The 21,496-nt window shown below is 42.3% G+C and overlaps 3 protein-coding genes across 3 annotated transcripts; 1 reads left to right on the top strand and 2 right to left on the bottom strand.

Moving 5' to 3' along the window:
- Positions 1-5,615: 5,615 nt before the first annotated feature.
- On the bottom strand, positions 5,616-7,631 carry LOC145418452 (patatin-like phospholipase domain-containing protein 2). Its single transcript, XM_080286869.1, has 3 exons — positions 7,307-7,631; positions 6,727-7,024; positions 5,616-5,709 (listed from the first exon to the last, which is right to left on the bottom strand). Exons 1-3 carry the CDS (start codon positions 7,629-7,631, stop codon positions 5,616-5,618), a joined length of 717 nt encoding a protein of 238 aa, XP_080142995.1.
- A 1,464-nt stretch (positions 7,632-9,095) lies between these two features.
- Positions 9,096-14,417, bottom strand: LOC145418451 (patatin-like phospholipase domain-containing protein 4). The gene is made up of 5 exons (XM_080286868.1): positions 14,198-14,417; positions 12,391-12,503; positions 11,372-11,504; positions 9,913-10,049; positions 9,096-9,706 (listed from the first exon to the last, which is right to left on the bottom strand). Exons 1-5 carry the CDS (start codon positions 14,356-14,358, stop codon positions 9,096-9,098), a joined length of 1,155 nt encoding a protein of 384 aa, XP_080142994.1. The 5' UTR covers positions 14,359-14,417.
- A 42-nt stretch (positions 14,418-14,459) lies between these two features.
- LOC145418450 (uncharacterized) lies at positions 14,460-21,077 on the top strand. Its single transcript, XM_080286867.1, has 7 exons — positions 14,460-14,466; positions 15,188-15,228; positions 17,302-17,511; positions 17,820-17,969; positions 18,279-18,380; positions 20,091-20,217; positions 20,833-21,077. The coding sequence occupies exons 1-7, from the start codon at positions 14,460-14,462 to the stop codon at positions 21,009-21,011; spliced, it is 816 nt and encodes a 271-aa protein (XP_080142993.1). The 3' UTR covers positions 21,012-21,077.
- The last annotated feature ends 419 nt before the right edge of the window (positions 21,078-21,496 follow it).

The following is a 21,496-nucleotide window of genomic DNA, read 5'->3' as shown; positions in this document are numbered from 1 at the left end:
GAGGTGGAGGAATGGAGCAGAGTGGTATGTGACTGCGGGGGAAGAGGGAGACAGGATTAGAGGCATGAGGAGGAGACAGTATGATGTGGAGGGATGGAGCTGAGTGGTATGCGAGGGAGGGGAGAGTGGGCTGGAGAGAGGCGGTCCAATGGTGAGTGACTGACTTGGGAGTTTTGTCTGCGCCCACCCTTTGCGGGATTAGGGCGTCGGGCTGTAGTGTAACAAGCCTCTTTAAAAGCCAAGTAACCTAACTGCACACAACAAGTCATTTATCTATTAAAATAGGACAGTATCAAGTCTTAAAGCAACCACAGTAGTGCATAATCAATATCATTGCTCCGGGGCCGGGTCAATCAGGTGAGCGCAATACGTATTTCCTTGTTTCGTGGTTATGGTTACGAATTACGTAGCAACGTCATAAGTATTAATGGTTTTCTCGTATCAAGTATCTGACCATGTGGTACTCGGATACATGACCAGCTATGGAACAAACGCGGAGGTTGTTCAGGATTTGAAGTGATCTTGTCGATGGGGAGAAATATATGCAAGCTAGCCTCAGATTTTTCAAACTCTGGCATCTAAATTTTGTACCATGCTCAAGATTTCGTCCTTCGTACCACATTCTAGCGTCCATCTAAGTTACGGTGGAATTAGGTCAAAGGAAAGTGGAGTATAATACCGTTAAGTCGTGATGTGATATGGGCAGCGACGTGAAATGTATGGTCTACCCTATCTTATGTAGGCGAGACAATGCTACGGCTCTGCATCCTTTACACAGAGATGACTATCGCTGTCAATTTACTGTATGGTGGGGAGTTTTTGACCATGTTAGAGTAAAAAGAATGTTTCAATGCTGTCTAATCCCTCCATGTTGTTCGACACGCCTAACGAGAGAGAGAGAGAGAGAGAGAGGGGGAGTCCATCTGTTTCTTATTTATGCTGTATAAGACTGACCATAGACTAAATTCACCTTTCCTCGACGTAAAGCAGTTCTACTTGCCACACCTTCTTATGTCACCACAGCAGCACTGATACTCACCGTCCATATTGGATAAATGCTAGGGCTGCCTCCTTCAAGACTGGTGTAATGGTATGAGAGGGACAAGAATTATAATCACATTTTTTCTTCCCATTGTTTCCTCATGTAGACAAATGACCATCCTCATCACCACCACCACCATCACTATCATTATCACCACCATCACCATCATTATCATTATCACCATCACCACCATCATTATCACCACCACCACCACCACCACCACCATCATAATTATCACCACCATCATCTGCATTATCACTACCACCATCATCATTATCACCACCACCACCACCGTCATCAAACAGCCATCACCATCATTCTTACCCTTCTGCCTACCAAATAACAGGTGACTTCATTAACCTTATCTTTTCCCTACTTATAGGCGATACCACTATCATCATCACCACCACCATCCTTACCATTCTTCCTATCCAGAGACAAGTGACACTACTACTATCATCAGTACCACCACCACCATCATCATCACCACCACCACCATCACCATCATCATCACCACCACCATCATCATCCTTTTCCCACCTATGTAATGGGTGAGTTAGGATTTAAAAAACAATTCAAATCCATTAACAATTTTTATGTTAACCAATACATTCAGTTTTTAAAAATATCCAACAGTAATTTCTTTGTACACATTTGCCTAACTTACATGAGAGAGAGAGAGAGAGAGAGAGAGAGAGAGAGAGAGAGAGAGAAATATCAATCCCTACCAACTACAAGCTCAATAAGGCACAAAATATTTCTTCTAGGTCCAAGTTTTCTACAAGAACACTACAACTTATGACTGTGGGGCGCCTTCACGTGTTGGCACTGTTATAACCAGGTGGATCCACTGCCTGGTTATACGAACATCCCTCAACTCTCTCCCTATGCCCTGACAGGATAATGGCGGACTGCAGGGGAGGGCAACTTCAGCCTGCCGTCCACTGGGAGTACATTTCAGAACTAGGGGCTACAACAACAAATATAAAAATTCACAACACAAATTTGTATATAGACAAGCTTGATATTAGTCAACTTAGTATCAAATGAAGTTCTTTTCTGTGTTCTGGTTTCCACTTTATATTTTTTCTCATTTTTTTTAATTCAGGAAAGGTAAGAGGTGGGCGGCTACCATCGGCGCTGGGAGGTACTACCATGAGTGAAGTGTGGTTACAAACATGGTAACTTAACAATCACTCTTGGGCAGGAAACAATTAACCACAAGTAGAGTCGAAGTCCAATGTAAGACTCATATACTGATACATAATAAATTTTTCTTTTTCCGTTCAGATTTCCTTTTCCCAATAATTTCCAGCAGCTGTTGGGAAGTAACTACCTGGTTCTGGCTCGTGGTTTTGTTTCCAGTCCATAGAGAACATCACCTGTACCATGGCCTACCCCAGTGAGGAAGCATGGTGGCCTTTTTGTGAGTATGTAAAATAAATGGCTTGATGATGTGCAGTGTGTCCTTGAATGAGAGACCCGGGGAAGCTAGGATTACGATTGATGAGTTCAGAGGAAGGATAGGACTTGTATGTATTGGTGTTGTGATAAGGAGGGCTACACCGAGAGGGTTTGGACACGTGGAGAGGATGGAGGAAGACAGTTGGGTGCCGAAACTGAGAAGTGTAAACGTCAGGGGAAAGGTTGTGAAAGGCAAACCAAAAGAGACCAGGGATGAAGGGATGAGTGTGAACTTAGGGATAAAGGACTGAACAGGAAGGCTGCCAGAGACTGAGAAGTGTGGCAAGCTGCCATTAGGCGACCAGGGCAGACGCATGCAAGCACATGGGAGCCTTTATTAAAAATAAAATACGATGTGTATCTACGTACGAGACATCTTGTACTGAAAGGTGTATTAACGCTGAACCTAACCACTCCAACTTGTAAAGTCTGACCTAAGCCAACTTAAAACTGTCTGGCGGCGACATGAATAGACCAAAAAGAACACTGCCTGGATTCCATGGCAGAAATGTCTTTTTCATTTTCGTCTTGCCATTTCTTGACGATGTTACTTAACTTTAAGAGTTTTAACACCACTAAAAACAAAGACATGTCATTATCGTCTTCTCATTTCTTGATAATTTTATTAAACTTTAAGACCTTTAACAGCACTAAATACAGACTTGCAAGATTGATCCCTGTGGCCCACACACCTTCACATGTCACCATAAGATGATTTAAGACATAGCCTTCAGTAAGCCCCATAATACAAGAGCACTTTTATGCATGGACTGAAGCTACTAAATGATAATTTCAGACTGAGTCAAAAGTAAGGTTACTGAATGTCCTGTTTTTTTATTTAAAAATAATATCACTAAACGATCTGGATACCTTCTTAAAATACAATGGCTTATAAAATACAGCATATTAATAACAGGCAGTCACTTCTCATAAACAATGATTATTATGCTTCACCTGCCACAAAGCCTATTTAACTACAGTGCATCAGTTTACACCCGACGAAGATCTGTAACCCTTTTTCTGCTTAGCTGATGGTTTTTTGTGCCGTGTTAGGGTTGTGATGACAATATATCAGTACTGGACCTTCCTGGAAACAAGAAGAGGTCATAACAGCTACATGCGGTGGAGCTGCCCAGAACTGACGAAGACACAGGTAGGCGTATGATGTGATGATGTGGCAGGAGACTTGGGGTGAAGTCCATGATTCCAAGGGCTGCCAGACAATGCCATACGTGGGTGCAGGTAAAGTGGAACTTGGGCAGTACAAAATGAAGGGGCTACAGTCTCCTTTTGGACACTGCATCCCTGACAGGAGAAGTCTGGAGACCGCCATAGACGGAGATGGGACGCCATGCCCGGGTGTCCAATAAAATACACACACAGGTCAGGGTCATGTCCAGGACACGGGAGGATGCATAAGCCCAAGGATCAATTGCTGAGTCCAAGCAGTATGACCCCAGCTTAGCAGAGCATAGGTATGAGACAGGAATATTCTCCTTGGTTACTAGTCAAATCAACCCTCCAATCTGACTACACTAGGCCATCAACTGAGCTGGAACGGGGTTAGGAATCTTTGCCAAGTGAAAACAAACTGACTATAGCAATAACGGCTGGGAAATGACTGTGTCCGCTTGTGGATTCGAACCCTGAGATGTTCTATTTATGCATGCCTAGCTACACTATGAAGCACTGAGTTTATGTCTATGGGTACTGGGTACTGTGTAATACAGCGCTCATATCTACTGGGTACTGCACTTAACTGGGTACTGTGTCATGTCTACTGGGTACTGTGTCATGTCTACTGGGCACTGTGTCATGTCTACTGGGTACTGTATCATGTCTACAGTTCTTTCACCCTAACTTGGCCCAGATTTTCATGTCTTTTTAGCTTTTTTCACATAGCTCAGTGACAAAAACAACACCATGGCTGTACATCCTTTCCACAGCACTTCTTTGTGACTAGCACCATATTCTAACATGAATCTATTGCTAAACTCAGCAGCCAAGATGGAGGGCTGGCAATTTTAGGCCAAGTTGGTGTAAAAATTGGTCTATCTGTCTATCTATTGCCAGGTGCTTAATCTCACAAGAATTTAGTATACTGGCAATTTCAGGCCAAGTTAGAGTAAAAATGAGTATATATAACAGTACCTTGCTATGGCTAAACATTCCACTCCTATGACACACGTCCTTCTATCCTCACTACTTCCATGCGATTTTATTTGCTTGGGTGAGACTTTCCGAACTGGAGGGGTTTGTTACAGCCTTCACTAACCCCTTCCAGAAATTTCCCTGAAGCTACATAACACAGTCTGGACGAAGTACGAAAACGGATTCTCCAAGACACACACTCACCAAACACCAATGTTGTTGTTTAAAAAAAAAAAAAAAAAAAAAAAAAAAAAAAAAAAACCCACACACACCATACAGTTAATATACCATCTCTTTTGCTCATCTTTTCTCTGTCTCCCCCTAAAATGAATGTCTAACTACAATATCTATCTATACCCAAATGCCTTGATCCTGTAAGGGGTGGTCACAAACAAATCATCTCCATGTCACCCTGTCCCCTGCCACTTTGCTGCCCTCCCCACAACTTAACCCATCGTCTCTCATACACTACACTTCTCCACTCCAAATGAATGGATGTATATATATAGAATTCTTCACTACACCTGCTCCTTTCCTTCTGTCTGAATAATTATTATCTATCCATCTACTGCCAGACGCATTAATCCCATAAGGGGTGACCACAAACAAATCACCTCCAAGTTGCCCTGTCCCTCACCATGTCACTGCCCTGCTCCCAGCTCACACCTCCCTCTCTCATATACCTCTCCACTCCATCCCTCCATCTCAAATTACTTAACTGATACTGACTCTACTGTTTATCCTGATCTTCTCTCCATTGTGTTTGGTGTTTGGTAAGATGTGTCCTGGAGTGGTTTATATTGTAATGGGTGAGAGGACTGAAGGGTTAACCAATACTTAAAAAAAAAAAAAAAAAAAAGGGGTTCCTATTTTTTTCTTTATTTGTTTTGTGTGTGTGTGTGTGTGTGTTTTCTAATGTACACAACAGTAAACTAAGTACAGTATTACATGAGCAGCGTTACATATTACGAGCATCAGAAGTACCCTCAGGAACCTTTACCTTCATCCCATGTAATTTCTTGGTTAGACACACCTGGCAGCCTAGCCGGGACCTGCAGAGAGAGGCAGAGTTATTGATACATGTCACTGTGATGATGATGATGACGAAAATGACAATGATGATGATGATGATGACAATATGACGACGATGATAACAACAATAATGATGTATTGTGTGCTGACATTTAACGACAATGACAACATGATGATGATGATGATAACAACAATAATGATGTATTGTGTGCTGACATTGATAAAAACATTTGTATTTAATCTGAATTCTTTATTTACCACCAAGTATAAGCTCCAACACTCTAGTGAATGACATCAGTGACAGCCAGGCAGAAATGGATGGAATATAAGAAGTAAACATAAAGAGGCAAATACAGTATTAAACAATTATCACAGACTGATCTGATCTCTTTATTTGACAAAGCAGCAGCAGTTGCAGGCCAAGGCTGATGTGAACATGAACTCAGTGGACTGCAGGCTGATGCTGCCTATCCTAATTTCAAGGGATAGGGAACAAACTGAGGAACATTCTTAAAACCTGGCAGTGGAGTTGCCTAGTAATATCTATCAATGCCACCACATGAAGGCATCCTTCTCCACCACCAAGGCTACTGGTACTTATCAATAACACAATAATTATTCCTGAGTCAATATCACAAACCATCCCAACACTATAATGTAAGTGTTTCAACTAAAATATGAACATATACAGAGTCCAAGATTTATGAGAAATTTCAAGATGTTATTTAGTGGCAAATGCTATAACACCAAGGATCCAATTGCTTAAAATATGAGAATGCAGGCCAATATATTTTGTACTCGATGCTATTCCTACTTCCCTGTGATTTTATTCAATTTGAGAGGGATTCGAAATTGGCAGGGTAATGAAATATCTAGTCTCTCCAGCCAGACACTCTCTCCTGAGCTGAATAAAATGGTTAGGTGGCAGAGACAGTACAGCACCCCCTCTCTCTCTCTCGAGTATGTGTGTGTGTGTGTGTGTGTGTGTGTGTGTGTGTGTGTGTGTCACCACTCAACTACCGCTACTTGATTTCAACCTCTTCAAGAAACAATAAGCATCCCTGTAGCCCTGACGGTAAATATTCTCAAGCTCATCCAAACTGGGGGGCACCAAGGCATGTGCAAATTTCCGAAGATTAACGAAGGTCACGGCGTACTCCTCATTACCCACCGAAATATACCTATAGGGGGAGACTCGCTTGGGGTCTCTTGGTGAAATGTCTGCCTGGCCTACAAACGGACTGATGGTGATGGTGGGATTGTGTGGGGTTGGGAGGTTGTTGCTGAAACCCCCATCGATGTACTGTGTGCCCCGGAAACTAGGAATCCTGTACCCTGAAAAGCCCGGGATGAAACACGAGCACAGTAGGCATTCAAGAAGCTCCTCTCTCGATGCCCAGTTGGACACAAGGACATTTTTAGTTGCTGCTTTAGATGGGGAAAGAGGTTTGTTTGATGATGATGATGATGATGATGGTGGTGGTGGTGGTGGTGGTGGTGGTGGTGGTGGTGGTGGTGATGATGACGATGACGATGATGATTTATAGACTGCCTTTCTTTCATGTTTAGTGCCATCAGTTGTTGTTGTTGGTATCCTGGGCTCATCTGAATGTGAACCCAGTGGACTGCGGGCTGAAGTTCCATATTTTGTAAGGGACACAAAGAGTCTTCCGTTGACCTGAAGATGTGCATCCTCTGGCAGCTCATCCAATCCTGATTTGAGCAGGTTAACAACATCGTAACTGGGGCTAAAAGTTCGGAGCGCCCATTTACGAGATTCAGAAGCAGCATGTACAATATTCCTCTTCATTGTTGATAATGGCATGTCGTTCAGGATACTAGCCCCTATGACGGCGCCTATTGATGCTCCCGCCACCTTTGCATGCCTCAATGTTCTGGGACAATGGTGCTGGAGGCACTGTAAGGCTCCCAGATGATACATGCCCAGGAACCCACCACCAGCTAGACTCAGGCATACGTCCCTAGAATATGGTACCCAATATCAATACTCCTATCACTTTAACTTGGCCTAAAGTTTCCTTCTAATTTTAGATTTTGAGTTTTAAGAAGATATTAATGCTAGAATATGATGTTATGGACCTTCAACATGGCCTAAATTTCCCTCTATCTTTAAATTTTTAGTTTTAGCAAGAGATTAACATTAGAATATGATGCTAAGGAAAACACGTACAGCCACAGTCCTGTCCTCTTCAGCCTATCACCTACGAGAAAAGGACGAAAATCTGGGCCAAGTACATTTCCTCTGCTAAAGATGCTGCTGTGATAAAATATTGGTCTACTACCCCACTGCGTGAATTTCACACTAAAGGCACGTCTGTCACTTTTGTCCCTAATGCATCATATCAAAGAGAATCCTGTATGACAAAGAAACATGCCAAGCCTATCTCTGTTTTAGAATTTTAGTACCCCCCCCCCCTCTCTCTCTCAATTATGGCGTATCTTGCACTTTCCTCCCTGATGCATCATTTCAATGAGAATGACCTATGGCCAAAGAAACACGCCAAGCCTCTTTCAGCTTAGGAATTTTAGTATCACCCCATGGCATGTGTCACTTCCCTCCAACACACCAAGTCAAAGAGACTCATCTACTGCACCCATAAAGAGTAAAGAAATGTCCCTCAAGTCCCTCCCTGTCTCTCAAAGGATGATGGTGAATTTCAGAAGGGAATCTCAACCTGTAGTCCACCAGGTTCACATTCTGATAACCATGGGCAATGAGAACAAAACATCATCATCATTCCATGTGGATAAAAATTCCATAAGAAACTGTATCAGAGATGAAAGTACAGTATTTGAAGCCTAAATTCAATACATTACAGTTTCAAGCTAATAGCATTCACTGGTGTCTTCATGAAATACAAAACTCAAGCCAGCTCAAATTTCATACAGCATCAAATTTTGATGCTAAGATGTCAAAATGTTTGAGAGGTAATTGGGGCTGGACTAACATAATACTGTCCTCTAAGAATTTAGTAATTATGTTTTAAGCCATGTTTGTGCCTTTTGAGGAGGTACAGTAGGAAGCATTATTATATCCATCCTGGTATAGTAAACTACTGCTCCTGGGGAAGGTATCTTCTCTACAGGAGATATTTCTCAACGGGGTGGGGGTTCCCTTCAAGGGGGAGGGGTATATACCCTGAAAGGAACTTTGCCGTTCAAAGGAGAGTTTCCCCCATGGAGGATTTTTCCCTTGCCACCTCAAACTCCTGAATGGAAGGTTTGCCCCAATGAGTGGTCTTTCCTCCAAACACTCTAAGGCAGGGATTACCCCTTCAACCCTTAACATGGGGGTTTCTCCCACATCCTTGGGGGATGGGAGGGGGGTGTTCCCTCTTGGACCCATCAAGGTGTCCCCCTTCCCCCATACAGTAAAGTTCAATGATCATGTTTTACATCTAAGTTTCTGCTTTTTGAGGAAGTATAAAGCATCATTAAATCCCTGGTGGTAGTAATGGTTCAGCACATACGGTGGCGGTGGCATCAGGCTTCTGTACAACCGCACAAAGTTGTTATATGAAGCATTCATGAACAGATTAGCCCACCCAACCTTCCTGGCATCTTGACCCTCCCGTGGACAGATGTGGGCTGACCCGCTGTATGGGCTCACTGCTATGGTCTTAGGGCAAACTGTGGGCTGCCTGTTAGTATAGCCACCATCTAGGTATATCTCCCCCATGATCTCTGGTGGTTGCCCCCCAGAGAACCCAACGATGAAGCAGGAACAGCGGAGGGTTTGTATGAGGTCTTTGCGAGTGTCCCAGTTTGAGAATATCACATTGGCCCCGTCACGTAGCCTGGTGACGGACACATGAAGCCGGCCAGAGGCTCTGATGTGTGCATCTTGGGGCAGCAACTCCAGGCTTGATCTCAGTTCCTCGTCGACCTTAAACCCTGGAGTGAAGGCACCGGCTCTGTTCTTCCTCGCTCGAACAGCTGTGTGGAGGAACCCAGCTCGCACTGTGTTTAGCGGCATCCCACACACAACAGCAGCACCTAGACCCACGTGCCTGTCAGTTAAGCAGCCTTCCTAGCAACTCTTTCCCTACCATTTTATTTCAATATCTGGGACATTCAATATATGTTTGTATGTCAATATAATATGGACACCAAACAAGACAGCATTTACAGTAATTATCAGACTTGTAGCATTTGCTAGGACATGCATCTAGAGAATTTACTAGTCAACACAAACACTGCACCTAATATTGCCCCAGCTGATGATCCGCAGATGTGAGCGGTGCGCATGAAGCGAGGGGCGTGGGTGTTCAGGCATTGTAGGACGCCACAATGGTATACACCAAGGAACCCACAGCCAGCCAGCGATACACACACATCCCTAAAATACACAGCCAGCGATACACACACATCCCTACAATACAGAGCGATATCTGTTTCATACCACCCCAACTAGTGACAGACAATTACAGTAAAAAATAAAATACAGCTCAAAACTGCCACCACAACGAAAATGCAAAATAACGAAAGCACAGAACCAAGGGGATTTATCCACAGTGATATCGAGGAACCCACTTGTAAACCCAAATATTCCCTTTACCAACAAATTATACCCACTAAATACACACACACTGTTCTGGTGAGTATCAGACACACACACAGGCATGGTTGGGTGTATAGAAAATGATGAAAAGGAGGCAATAAGGAAGAAACACATACTATATAGAGACCTGAGATGGGCTTGAGGTTGATAGTTCTGAGACTAGGGGGAGAGGAGTTAGCAGAGTTAGCAGACTCTCCACCATCTGGCATTTGGAGAGTTAGCAGTGACTTCACCACCTGGGATTAACTCCTCAAGTAGGGCCTCATCTTTAAATCCCACAGAGCCATCAGAAACCACAAATATTGCACCATTACTGTCAGCAGAAGCCAGCTTGGGTGTGCGAAAACATTTAAAGCCTCAAAACGCACAATAATGAAGAGAGCATTTTTCCATCTAGCGGTGATAACGAAAACTGCCAAAAACAAGTGTGGGATAACCAAAGGATCACCAAATATTAAAATTAAAATAGTAATATAGTAATAACAATGTATAAGAACACATACTGTAAAATATAACATGATTCCAATTCTGCATCCCTACTAACATCTGCCACTGTGTCCATTCATTACCTCATAAAACTGTAGCAATGTAATAAATGGTTTTCTGGATTACAACAGACCATTTGGCTTGTCACTCAGTTTAGGATCACCATGAGTATGCACTGCATCAAGCGAGTGGATGATAAGCCCCTCACCTACCACAAAACATCTCAAATAAAAAATAACAATGAAAGAGTATGACTGAGTGTGGTCCCTTCAACTAGGCACTTTGGTTAGTCTCTCTCTCTCTCTCTCCCTAAGGCTATCTGGACCCCAGATAGAATGGGAAATGGGCTCTTGATCATCATCATCATCATCATGAAGACGACAGCAATGATACTGATGATGATGTTGATAAAGATGAAGATAATGAAGATGATGACAATGACAATGATGATTAGCCTATTATTATGATGATGATGATAACGAAGATGACAATTATGATGATAACAATGACAATGAAGATGAAGATGATGAAGATGACGACAACAACAACGATGACGATGATGATGACAACGGCAATGATGATGAACCCTAAAACCACTTCAATCGAGGACTTACGTTTCACTGAGCCCGTACGCCAAGTCCAACATGTCCAGCTCTTCATCTGTGCAAGGGTCATCTATCTTGTCAAAATCTTCCTTACTGAATACCAGGTGGCAGGTGGAGCAGGCCAGGGTACCCTCACATGCACCTGGTGGACGGCAGGAAAATGCAGTGAAATGAGGAAGAAAATGCAATGAAGAAAAATGCAGGAAAATGAGGGACAAAATGCAGTGAAATGGGGAAGAAAATGCAGGGAAATAAGGAAGAAAATGCAACGGGGGAAAAAAAAAAAAAAAAAAAAAAAAAAAAAAAAAAGGCCTAACTGTAAATATGCTGCAAAAAAATAAATAAATAAATGAATGAATGCACTATCTCAATCTTGCGCCAATGATCTCCGGTCTTTCAAATGCAGTGTGTCCAAGAATCTCGAAATGAACGCAATTTGAATTTGGCAGTTATCTTTTTTTCTTGGAACAACCTTATGAGCTTCTGGGCTTTGGTTCCTTCTTTCTTACATATAAAAATAAAATAATAATAATAAATACTAGTAATACATATCCTAACATCACAAATTAGTAGTTTAATATTTCACATCTCTGTTGTACCATATGACTCAACAGAATTTTATCATTTATTCAGATACGGTAAGGTTTATCAGCATCAGGGCACAGTACAAGTTATAACAGCCAGGCTCAAAGACTCCCTACTCTTCCACTGCACCTACTTCACACTTAGGCCATGTCCATTACTTTCCTCCCTGATGCATTAAACAAACTAAAATATGCTCCCACCACCTCTCTCATATCAACCTCTAGTTCTCCCTCTCATTCGCTTTCCTCCAACACTTTCCTACTCTCTCACAATTTCTCTCCAGCTTCCTCTCTCTCTCTCTCTCTCTGTAAGGGCATATGTATATAATCAACAAGAATTACCTATGGGCAGTGAAACACACCAAGCCTCTCTCAACTTACAAATGTTAGCCAGAGGAGGAAAGTAAAAGTGAAATATTAGGCAAACTTTTGTACCACACTTACCAAAGCCTTCAAGGTCGATGTCATTATTAATAGCAATGTCCAAAAGGTTGTCCCCTTCTTTTCCCTGCACAGTGAACGTTACTCCATCGGCTCTCTCATATGTTACCTCATACCTGTAATCAAGAGTACCTGTAAGTTCTTCAGTGTGTTTAGTTTACTCACCACTGGGGCTGGAGCTATCATTGTGCTAGGGTATGGAAAGGTTAGAGGAAGTTTAGGGAGCTGTTGGCTCTCCTGACACTGAAAGGGCTTTCCCTCCATGTTAAGGGATCTCTGCATGCGGCATGTGTTAGGAGTGTTATGCTGTATGGTTGTGAGACCTGGGCAGTAAAAGAAGATGATATTCATATGCTCAAACAAACAAACATGACAACGATTAGGTGGATGTGCAATGCATCCTTGAGTGTGTGGCCTGGGGAGGAGGGTTGATTTATGACTGAAGACTTCAGAGGAAGGATGGTACTGGAGTGTATTAGTGTAGTAATGAGATGCAGTAGACTCAGATAGGTTGGACATGTGGATAGGATGGGGGATGACAATTGGGTGCAGGTCAGAAGTGTGAATGTCAGGGGTAGGGTTGTGAGAGGGAGACCAAAAACGACCTGGGACAAGGTCATAAAGTGTGACCTTGGGGATAAGAGACTGAATAGGGAGGCTGCCAGAATCCGAGCAGCATGGAAAGCCACCATTAGGAGACCAAGGCCGACACATGCAAGCTTGTCGAAGTCATTATAAACAATGCGAACAATATGAGCAGTAAAGGAGGAGGATATTCATTTCTCTAATAAATATGCTGTATATCACATGAATGCTTAGTGCACTCTTGGACCACAGGCCTGCAACGTTACTTATACTCTGTACTTTTAATTTGCCCTAAAACTCCCATATTTCCATCACAACTGCTGAACTGTAACAGGAGATTAACATCACAAAGAAATGTTAAGGAAAAATATAGAACCACAGCATTTTCTTATTCTGCCAAGGAGATCCATGATATATATAAGCTGCAACATCATAATCTGGGCCAAATCAAGGTGAAAAGAATATAGTGTTAGTCTCTTGTCACAGATCAACATTCAACATGCGATGGCAATGTTTGGCATCAAGTACATGTTACATATTGTTCATGTACAGTAGTTTATATAAAGGCTCCAACATGTTTGATGCATTAGCCTTGGTCACCTAATGGTTGTTCTCCAAGCTGCTCAATCTCTGCCAGACTCCATATTCAGTCCTTTATCTCCTGGGTCACACTTGTATGACCTTATCACAGGTCTTTTTTGGTCTGCCTCTCACAACCCTACTCCAACATCCATACATTACAAACATAGGGTCAAATTTTAGCATCCTAAGTACAATGTGCATGTTACCCTAATGTACATTCTACAATAATAACACTACAACCTACATAATCAGTATTTTGCAGCTTCTGACACTCATACCCCTCAAATTGGCTAGTTAGGCTTGATTATGTTAGTTAAGTTTGATCAATTAGGTTGAACTGGATAGGTCTTATTTGTCAGGTGAGGGTTGGTTTGGTAAAACAGATAATAAAAATCCTTCAGTATAGCCTTCACTATTAAAAACAAAAAATTTCCCTGCCAAATTACGGTAAAGTGACTAATAGTAATAATACTGAAAACATTACATAACATGCCTAACATCCTACAGCATTTTTAGTCTTTTACAAGGTGCACTTTATCCTACAGTACATTTTACATTAATAACTGGCCACCTACTAAACAATTACCCATTTCACATAAAAATCAACTTATAATAAACGAAAGCGAAAGCAAAATACACTCACCATTCCTTCTTGGCTAGCGGTTTGGCCGAGGTGCATAAATATGATCTGGGGATTCCATTAAAATGTCTTTGAGCCTGTATCATGCACCCACCAGGTAATACAGAAATATTGCTGATTCTCCGGGTAATTAATCTGCTGAATATCAAAGAGGAGGATGCCATTTCGTGAAAGCAATAGTGGATATGTTTGCACAAGTCACGGTGAATACGCAATCAGCTGACCAGCCTCCGTCGCCTCTAGTAGTCAGCATTACCAATTCATGATGCTAAGTTCTCTCCCTCCCTCCCTTTCTCTGGCGTATATTACTACCTACTTCCTATCCTTAACTTTCCTTGGACTACAACCACCAACTATTAATGTTATATACAGGTCCCCAATTGTACTCGTACGTGAATAGGGACGAAACAAAAATGTCCATCAATCTGACCGACCTCTAAAAACCTCCCCCTTAACGCCATACCTAACCTGTCTGTCTGTATCTCCCCCATTGCCCCATTTATATTTGTATGTATCAATCTCTCTGCCTCATCCTTGTCTACCTACATAAAATTCCTCCTGCTGGAGCATCTCTTACTGAAGCGCTATATTTTTCGTTACCTTGGCAACCTTGAGTCTGAGTTCATTACATCTGACTGTCTGAATCCGTTCACGTCCTTTACATTTTCTCATTATTTTCACATTTCTTGCTTACTATCAATCCCGTCAAGCAACTGAAACATTAATACATACGTTTACATTTCTAGGTAATAAGCACCACATTATGTAACTTCATTTTACAACAAATTTATCTCCAAACATCAAACCACCGGCAGAGGAATCGAACGATACTACGACAACCTTCGCCAATACACACAGCGATTACAATTTCCCAAATCTGAATGGCATATTTAGAAACAACTAGATTAATAATAACATTTTCAAATAAACAAAATTACGTTCGATTATCTACCTATTAATATATTTTGAATCCGTAATCCTTCCTCTTCCGAGATAAACACAGGCGATCGAAGATGTCAACAAATGCAGAAAAAGTTAGTTATTTTGCCTTAATTTGTTACTTTAAGCAGGTTAGCTCTACTGTATTGCTACGAGAAGAAGTGTTAGGTGTGGCTGAAGCTTTAACTGCCAGAAAATTCCTTAGCTTTGGCCTAAATGCTTTGTAAATAGGCGTGAATTAAACTCATTGAGGAGTGGTTATGCATAGTAGTGAATTGTTTTGTTATAAATTATTCACTAAGTCAACTCTATAATACTCCTAGCTGAGGATAAACGGTGTGCCTGATGCCTTGCTTGCCTGAAAATGACTTGAACTACTGACTATTTTCCTGCAGCTTACCGGTTGGGATAATTCCACTCTAAGGGAAGACTTAGTGGTCAAAAATAAGTGCTAACTAATTCATGTTACTCCTTTAAGCTGCAGGGGCATGAGGCTAGGCTATAGTACATTTAAGGGCAGATAACCTTCCTAATACTTGAGGCCAATAATGTACAAATCACTGGTTAATATCCAGTATATATATGAACAAAGGTAGAAAATGGAACCATTGTTATATCAATTAGTTCAAGTCGTTGCTCTACCCTTGAGTGTCTAACCAAGTAGACCCACTGACCACAAGCAAGCAGCCACCCTCCTGTGCTAGACAATGCCTCGCCAGGGTCTGAATCGGGTCCTTCCACCCGTTGACATGCTGGGACAATGGAGGATGCATAGCCCCTGAGAGTATAGGCTGTGTATGGGAGATATGTAGGGGTGGTAGTCTCAGCCTGGACTTTGACTACTTGGTAAATGTGGTTAAGTTCCCTACCTGGGAGTGTTGTGCAAGGCCATCTGCAGGACCCATGCCCTGTATCACTCCCATGGTGGCACCAGAGACTGGTAATCATCCACCTTCTTCCTTTTTGCTGGGCTAACAGGTACTGCCCCTTGCCCAAGGGTGACCTTGGACTATGCAGGGCAGAGTTATCCATCTTCCCCGAGCTGGATTCATGCTCCAGCCGCATACCCCAACTCGTATTATTTCTAAAGGCTCCAGCGTGCTTGTACGTGTCGGCCTTAGTCACGTAAATCTAATCATTGGTACTTTATCATTAAGTCTGAATATATACTGTTTATATGGCAGTATTCTGCATACCTAAAAAAAAGTTTGTATTTCTCCAGGTTCATTATTTGCAGATTATTAACAGCAGGAGAGGGAGTACAGGGCAATGAGTATATATGGACACGGAAACACATAGGCCATTAAATACTACTCCTATACCATCAAGACAAACTCCACCCCCTCCCCCACCTCACTCACATATGCCCTCCTAGCCTATCTCTTAACTTCACTCTCTCCACCCCTCCACTTCACTCACATATGCCCTCCTAGCCTATCTCTTAACTTCACTCTCTCCACCCCTCCACCTCACTTACATATGCTCTCCTGATCAACCTCCTAATCTCAATTCTCTCCACCCCTCCACCTCACTCACTCACACACACACACATGCTCTCCAGGTTAGTCTCTTAATCTCAATTTTCTCCACATGGCCAAAACATCTGTGGGTGCTCCTCCTACCACACATCCACAGTAACTGGTCATGCCCCTCCACCTCACAATCATATGCTCACCTACAGTTCTTTCACCTTAACTTGGCTCAGACTTTTTCATGCCCTTGCAGCTTATTTCATGCAGCTCAGTGGCAGAAAAAGACAATAGTATGCTTCTACATCCTTTCCACAGCACTTTTTTCTGATCAGCACCATATTGTAGTGTTCATCTTTTGTTACAGCACTCTATGGTTTGGGTATGTGGAGAGGTTGGAGGATAACAATTGGGTGTGGAAGGTGAGAACTGTGAACATCGGGGGTAGGGCTGTGAGAGGCAGACTGAAAAAGACCTGGGATGAGGTCATAGGTGTGACCTCAAGGATAAGGGACTGAACAGGGAGGCTACCAGAGATCAAGCAGCATGGAAAGCCACCATGAGGTGACCAAGGCGGACACATGCAAGCATTTTAGAACCTTTATAAACAATAGGATGACGATGATTATGATCTACATGTAGATGGTCAATTTTAGGCCAAGTTTTAGTGAAAAGAGTATAGATGAAATTTTCTCACAGGTAACAGAACTACGGGAACGAGGCAATGAGTGTGTACGAGCCGGCAACTACATGGAGGCAATTATTCACTACTCCCACGCCATCAAGATTGACTCCACCACCCCACAGCTGTACAGTAACCGCTCCTATGCCTTCCTCAAGATCCAACAGTACTTCCACGCTCTGCAGGATGCCAACGAAGCCATACGATTGGATCCAACGTGGGCCAAGGCAGGTTGCAGCAACTCCTCACTAAATGCTTTTCACATAACACACTACTGTACTTCATTCTATCAAGTTTTCCACATATCGCACCACTGTCCATTCTCATATTCCACATAACACACCACTGTTCATTTTTGTTTCCCTCATAACACACTTCTGTTCATTCAAGTATTCCATATAACACATCACTCCATTTTATCACATTTTTCACATTACTTCATTGTATCACTAATTCCTCACTTAATGTGCTTCCATATGTTTTTCACTAACACACCACTGTTCATTCTATTTCACTTTTCACATAACACTTCCAGGGGTACTTCCGTCGCGGTGAGGTGGAATTTGCCACGAGTCACTTTGGCCGGGCGCTTGAATCGTACCGGAGAGCGTCACAGCTGCAGAACGACCCAACACTGCTGGATTGTGTACTCAGAGCTAACAGGGAAATGACTAGGCAGCAGAAGGTAAGCTCTTGCATGCAGTAACAATATACCTGGAATAATAATAATAATGATAATAATGATGACAACGATCCTGATGATATCCAGTATTATATTCATATGATTGTACAATTCTCTACACCATTTTCTCTCCCAGACTGTACGATTCTCTGCAGCATTTTCTCTCCCAGACTGTATGATTCTCTGCAGCATTTTCTCTCACTGACTGTACGATTCTCTTCACCGTTTTCTCTCACTGACTGTACGATTCTCCGCACCATTTTCTCTCAGTGGCTGTACAATTCTCGGCATCATTTTTTCTCCTTCAAACAGGTGGACCAGCAGACGCCATGGGTTGGTGCCGGCATTGGACTGATCCTGGGAGTACTGGTGGTAGTTGGAGACGCTGTTATTGCTAAGGAATCTCTATTAACAGTGAGTACCGGATTTATAACAACTTCTAGCATATGCACATCAATAATACTATCTTTCACTTCCTCATTTATCTGTCTGTCTCTCCACATAATTACATATCTATCTATCACTTATCACACAACTATCTTTCACTTCCTCATTTATCTGTCTGTCTCTCCACATAATTACATATCTATCTATCTATCACTTATCACACAACAATCTTTCACTTTCTCATTTATCTGTCTGTCTCTCCACATAATTACATATCTATCTATCCATCACTTATCACACAACTATCTTTCACTTCCTCATTTATCTGTCTGTCTCTCCACATAATTACATATCTATCTATCTATCACTTATCACACAACTATCTTTCACTTCCTCATTTATCTGTCTGTCTCTCCACATAATTACATATCTATCTATCTGTCACTTATCACACAACTATCTTTCACTTACTCACTTATCTGTCTGTCTGTCCACATATATACATAATCTATCTATCACTTGACACACCTCCATCTCTCATATACCTCTCCACCCCACCCCTCCATCTCACCCTCAGTCTCCCCCTCCACCTCATTCACATACACCCACATTCCCCATTCCCTAAGCATTTGACCTCATTTAAAGTAAGAAAAGTACGCACTGGTGGTGGTGATGGTGATATTGATGGTGTTGGTAGTGGTGTTAGTGATTAAGATTATTTTTTTCACAGCACGATGATGATGAATGTGACTAAGATTATGACTGTCGGAAATTAGTTAATTGTGGTAGGTGGGGGCGCTCATCATCCACTCACTTGGCATAGTGCTGCTCTCGGGTGTCTGCCCTCTCCTCTCCTCCCTCCATTCCTTCTTTCCTCTTCTTTCTTTCCTTCATTCTTTCCTTGTCCTTCTGCCTACAGGTGACTTTACACTCCCTCTTCTTTCTTTCCTTCATTCATTCCTCTTCCTTTTGCCCGTGGGTGACTCTACACTGAGTGACAAGCCAAGTGGTTTCCTGTACACCAGGAAACCATTTACTATGCTGGGTGGTAACCATATAACCAGATTTTGGCGCCTGTTGGTTTAGTGGGTAATTAAGGCGCTCCAATTGGATTGAGCTGGTGAAGGTTTATATCCGTTTATATCCAAGGGGTGGTTGGGGTTGATTGCTCATGTAATGCCACTCACGGATGAGTGAGGCTGGTCACTCTCATCTTAAATGTCAGGACCAACTTGCCTAGCCCCATCTTAAATGTCAGGACCAACTTGCCTAGCCCCGGGCTCCTACGCTCCTCATGGGGCAACATAAGATTGGATGATGGATGGATTGATATTAGTTGAGACAGATGATGATGATTATGATGATGATGACTGATGTTCCATTTCTTTGGTTATGCTGGAAAAAATAATAATGATGATAACGATGATGATGAGGAGGAAGAGGACGATGATGACAACTATGATTCTTCTGTTTTAAAATTTTCTATTCCTTGTATCTGGTTAGGAAAATGATAATGGTGGTGACGATGATGATGAAAATGATGGTGATAATGACGATGATGATGATGATGCCAACAATAATGGTGGTGGTGACGAACATGAAAATGATGATGATGACAATAATGGTGGTGGTGATGATGATGAAAATAATGATGATGACAATGATAATGATGGTGGTGGTGGTGGTGATGGTGGTGGTGGTGATGATGATGATTATGATGATTTTCTTCTTCCACAGCATCCAGTCTTGCAGTCAATAGTAACCATGATGTTCTCAATCCTTGGCCTGGGTCTGGGGTACTGCTATCGAGTTTACGTACAGAACCAGCGCAGGGCATTACTGGAACCGCCTTTAGACTTGTTAGGTATGTATATGATCATATGAAAGAATATAACATGTGTGTGTGTGAGAGAGAGAGAGAGAGAGAGAGTCCAATTTTAAGTCTGAATTTCTAAAATGTTAGTTTTTTTTGGAGCTTGCCTCACCCATTCATATACAGAAATAAGAGCTGATGATGATGAGAATGATGATGATGATGAGGAGGAGGAGGGTGGTGGTAGTGGTTATGATGATAGCAGAACAATGACAGTACAATAAATATGACGATGATGATAATGATGATGATGTTATTAAGTACAGACCTTTGCCTCATAAGCTGTGTTTTTACCACTTCTCTTCACACTACCTGCTGCATAATGTTCATGTGATATACTTACAGCGAGAGACTGATGAGAGAGTGATATGCGTTTGAGGTGAAAAGGGGGAGAGGGAGGGGGAGACTGGGGATGAATTGGAGGGATGGAGTAGAGGTATATGAGAGAGGGGTGCACATTGGGGGGAGGGCAGTGAAATGGCAAGGGACAGGGTGACATGGAGACAATTTGTTTGCGGCCACCCTTTACGGGATTAAGGCGTCTGGCTATACTAAGAGATTATTATTATATTTTTTTGTACCGGTATTTATTTATTTATTTTTCAGGCATGGATGAAGGAGCAGCCCGTAATGGAGTGGGTGGGGGAGGAGGAGGAGGGGGACGAGGGCACCCTGGAGGGGCAGAGGGAGAGGGTGGCGGGGAGGAGGCTGCGGAGGATCGCCGCCACCACCACCGCTACAACAAAGCACAGGCCAGGCAACGCTACAAGAAGGGGAAGTCATAGAGAAGACCCAGGAACTAGCGAAGAAGATTTAGGTGTGACATGGGATGATTTAGCGTTTGGATTTGTGTATTTAGGAATGAAATGGGAAGATATGGGTGTTTGGATTTGTGTATTTAGGAATGAAATGGGAAGATATGGGTGTTTGGATTTGTGTATTTAGGAATGAAATGGGAAGATATGGGTGTTTGGATTTGTGTATTTAGGAGTGAAATAGGAAGATATGGGAGTTTGGATTTTGTGTTTTTAGAAGTGAAATGGGAAGATATGGCAGTTTGGATCTGTGTATTTAGGAGTGAAATGGGAAGATATGGCAGTTAGGACACGTGTATTTCAAAGATTTAGGAATGAAATGGGAAGATATGGCAGTTAGGACATGTGTATTTCAAAGATTTAGGAGTGAAATGGAAAGACATGGCTGACAGGATTTGTGTATTTCCATGTCCATTTGTCCTGGTGTGGCATCTGTATTTTGTCAATGATCGATT

Source organism: Coenobita brevimanus, chromosome 114, assembly GCF_032717465.1.
Source record: "Coenobita brevimanus isolate Jiangsu-jjx chromosome 114, ASM3271746v2, whole genome shotgun sequence".
Lineage (NCBI taxonomy): Eukaryota > Metazoa > Arthropoda > Malacostraca > Decapoda > Coenobitidae > Coenobita > Coenobita brevimanus.
The sequence above is the reverse complement of the archived record's forward strand: the minus strand, read 5'-3'. Positions and strand labels throughout refer to the sequence as shown.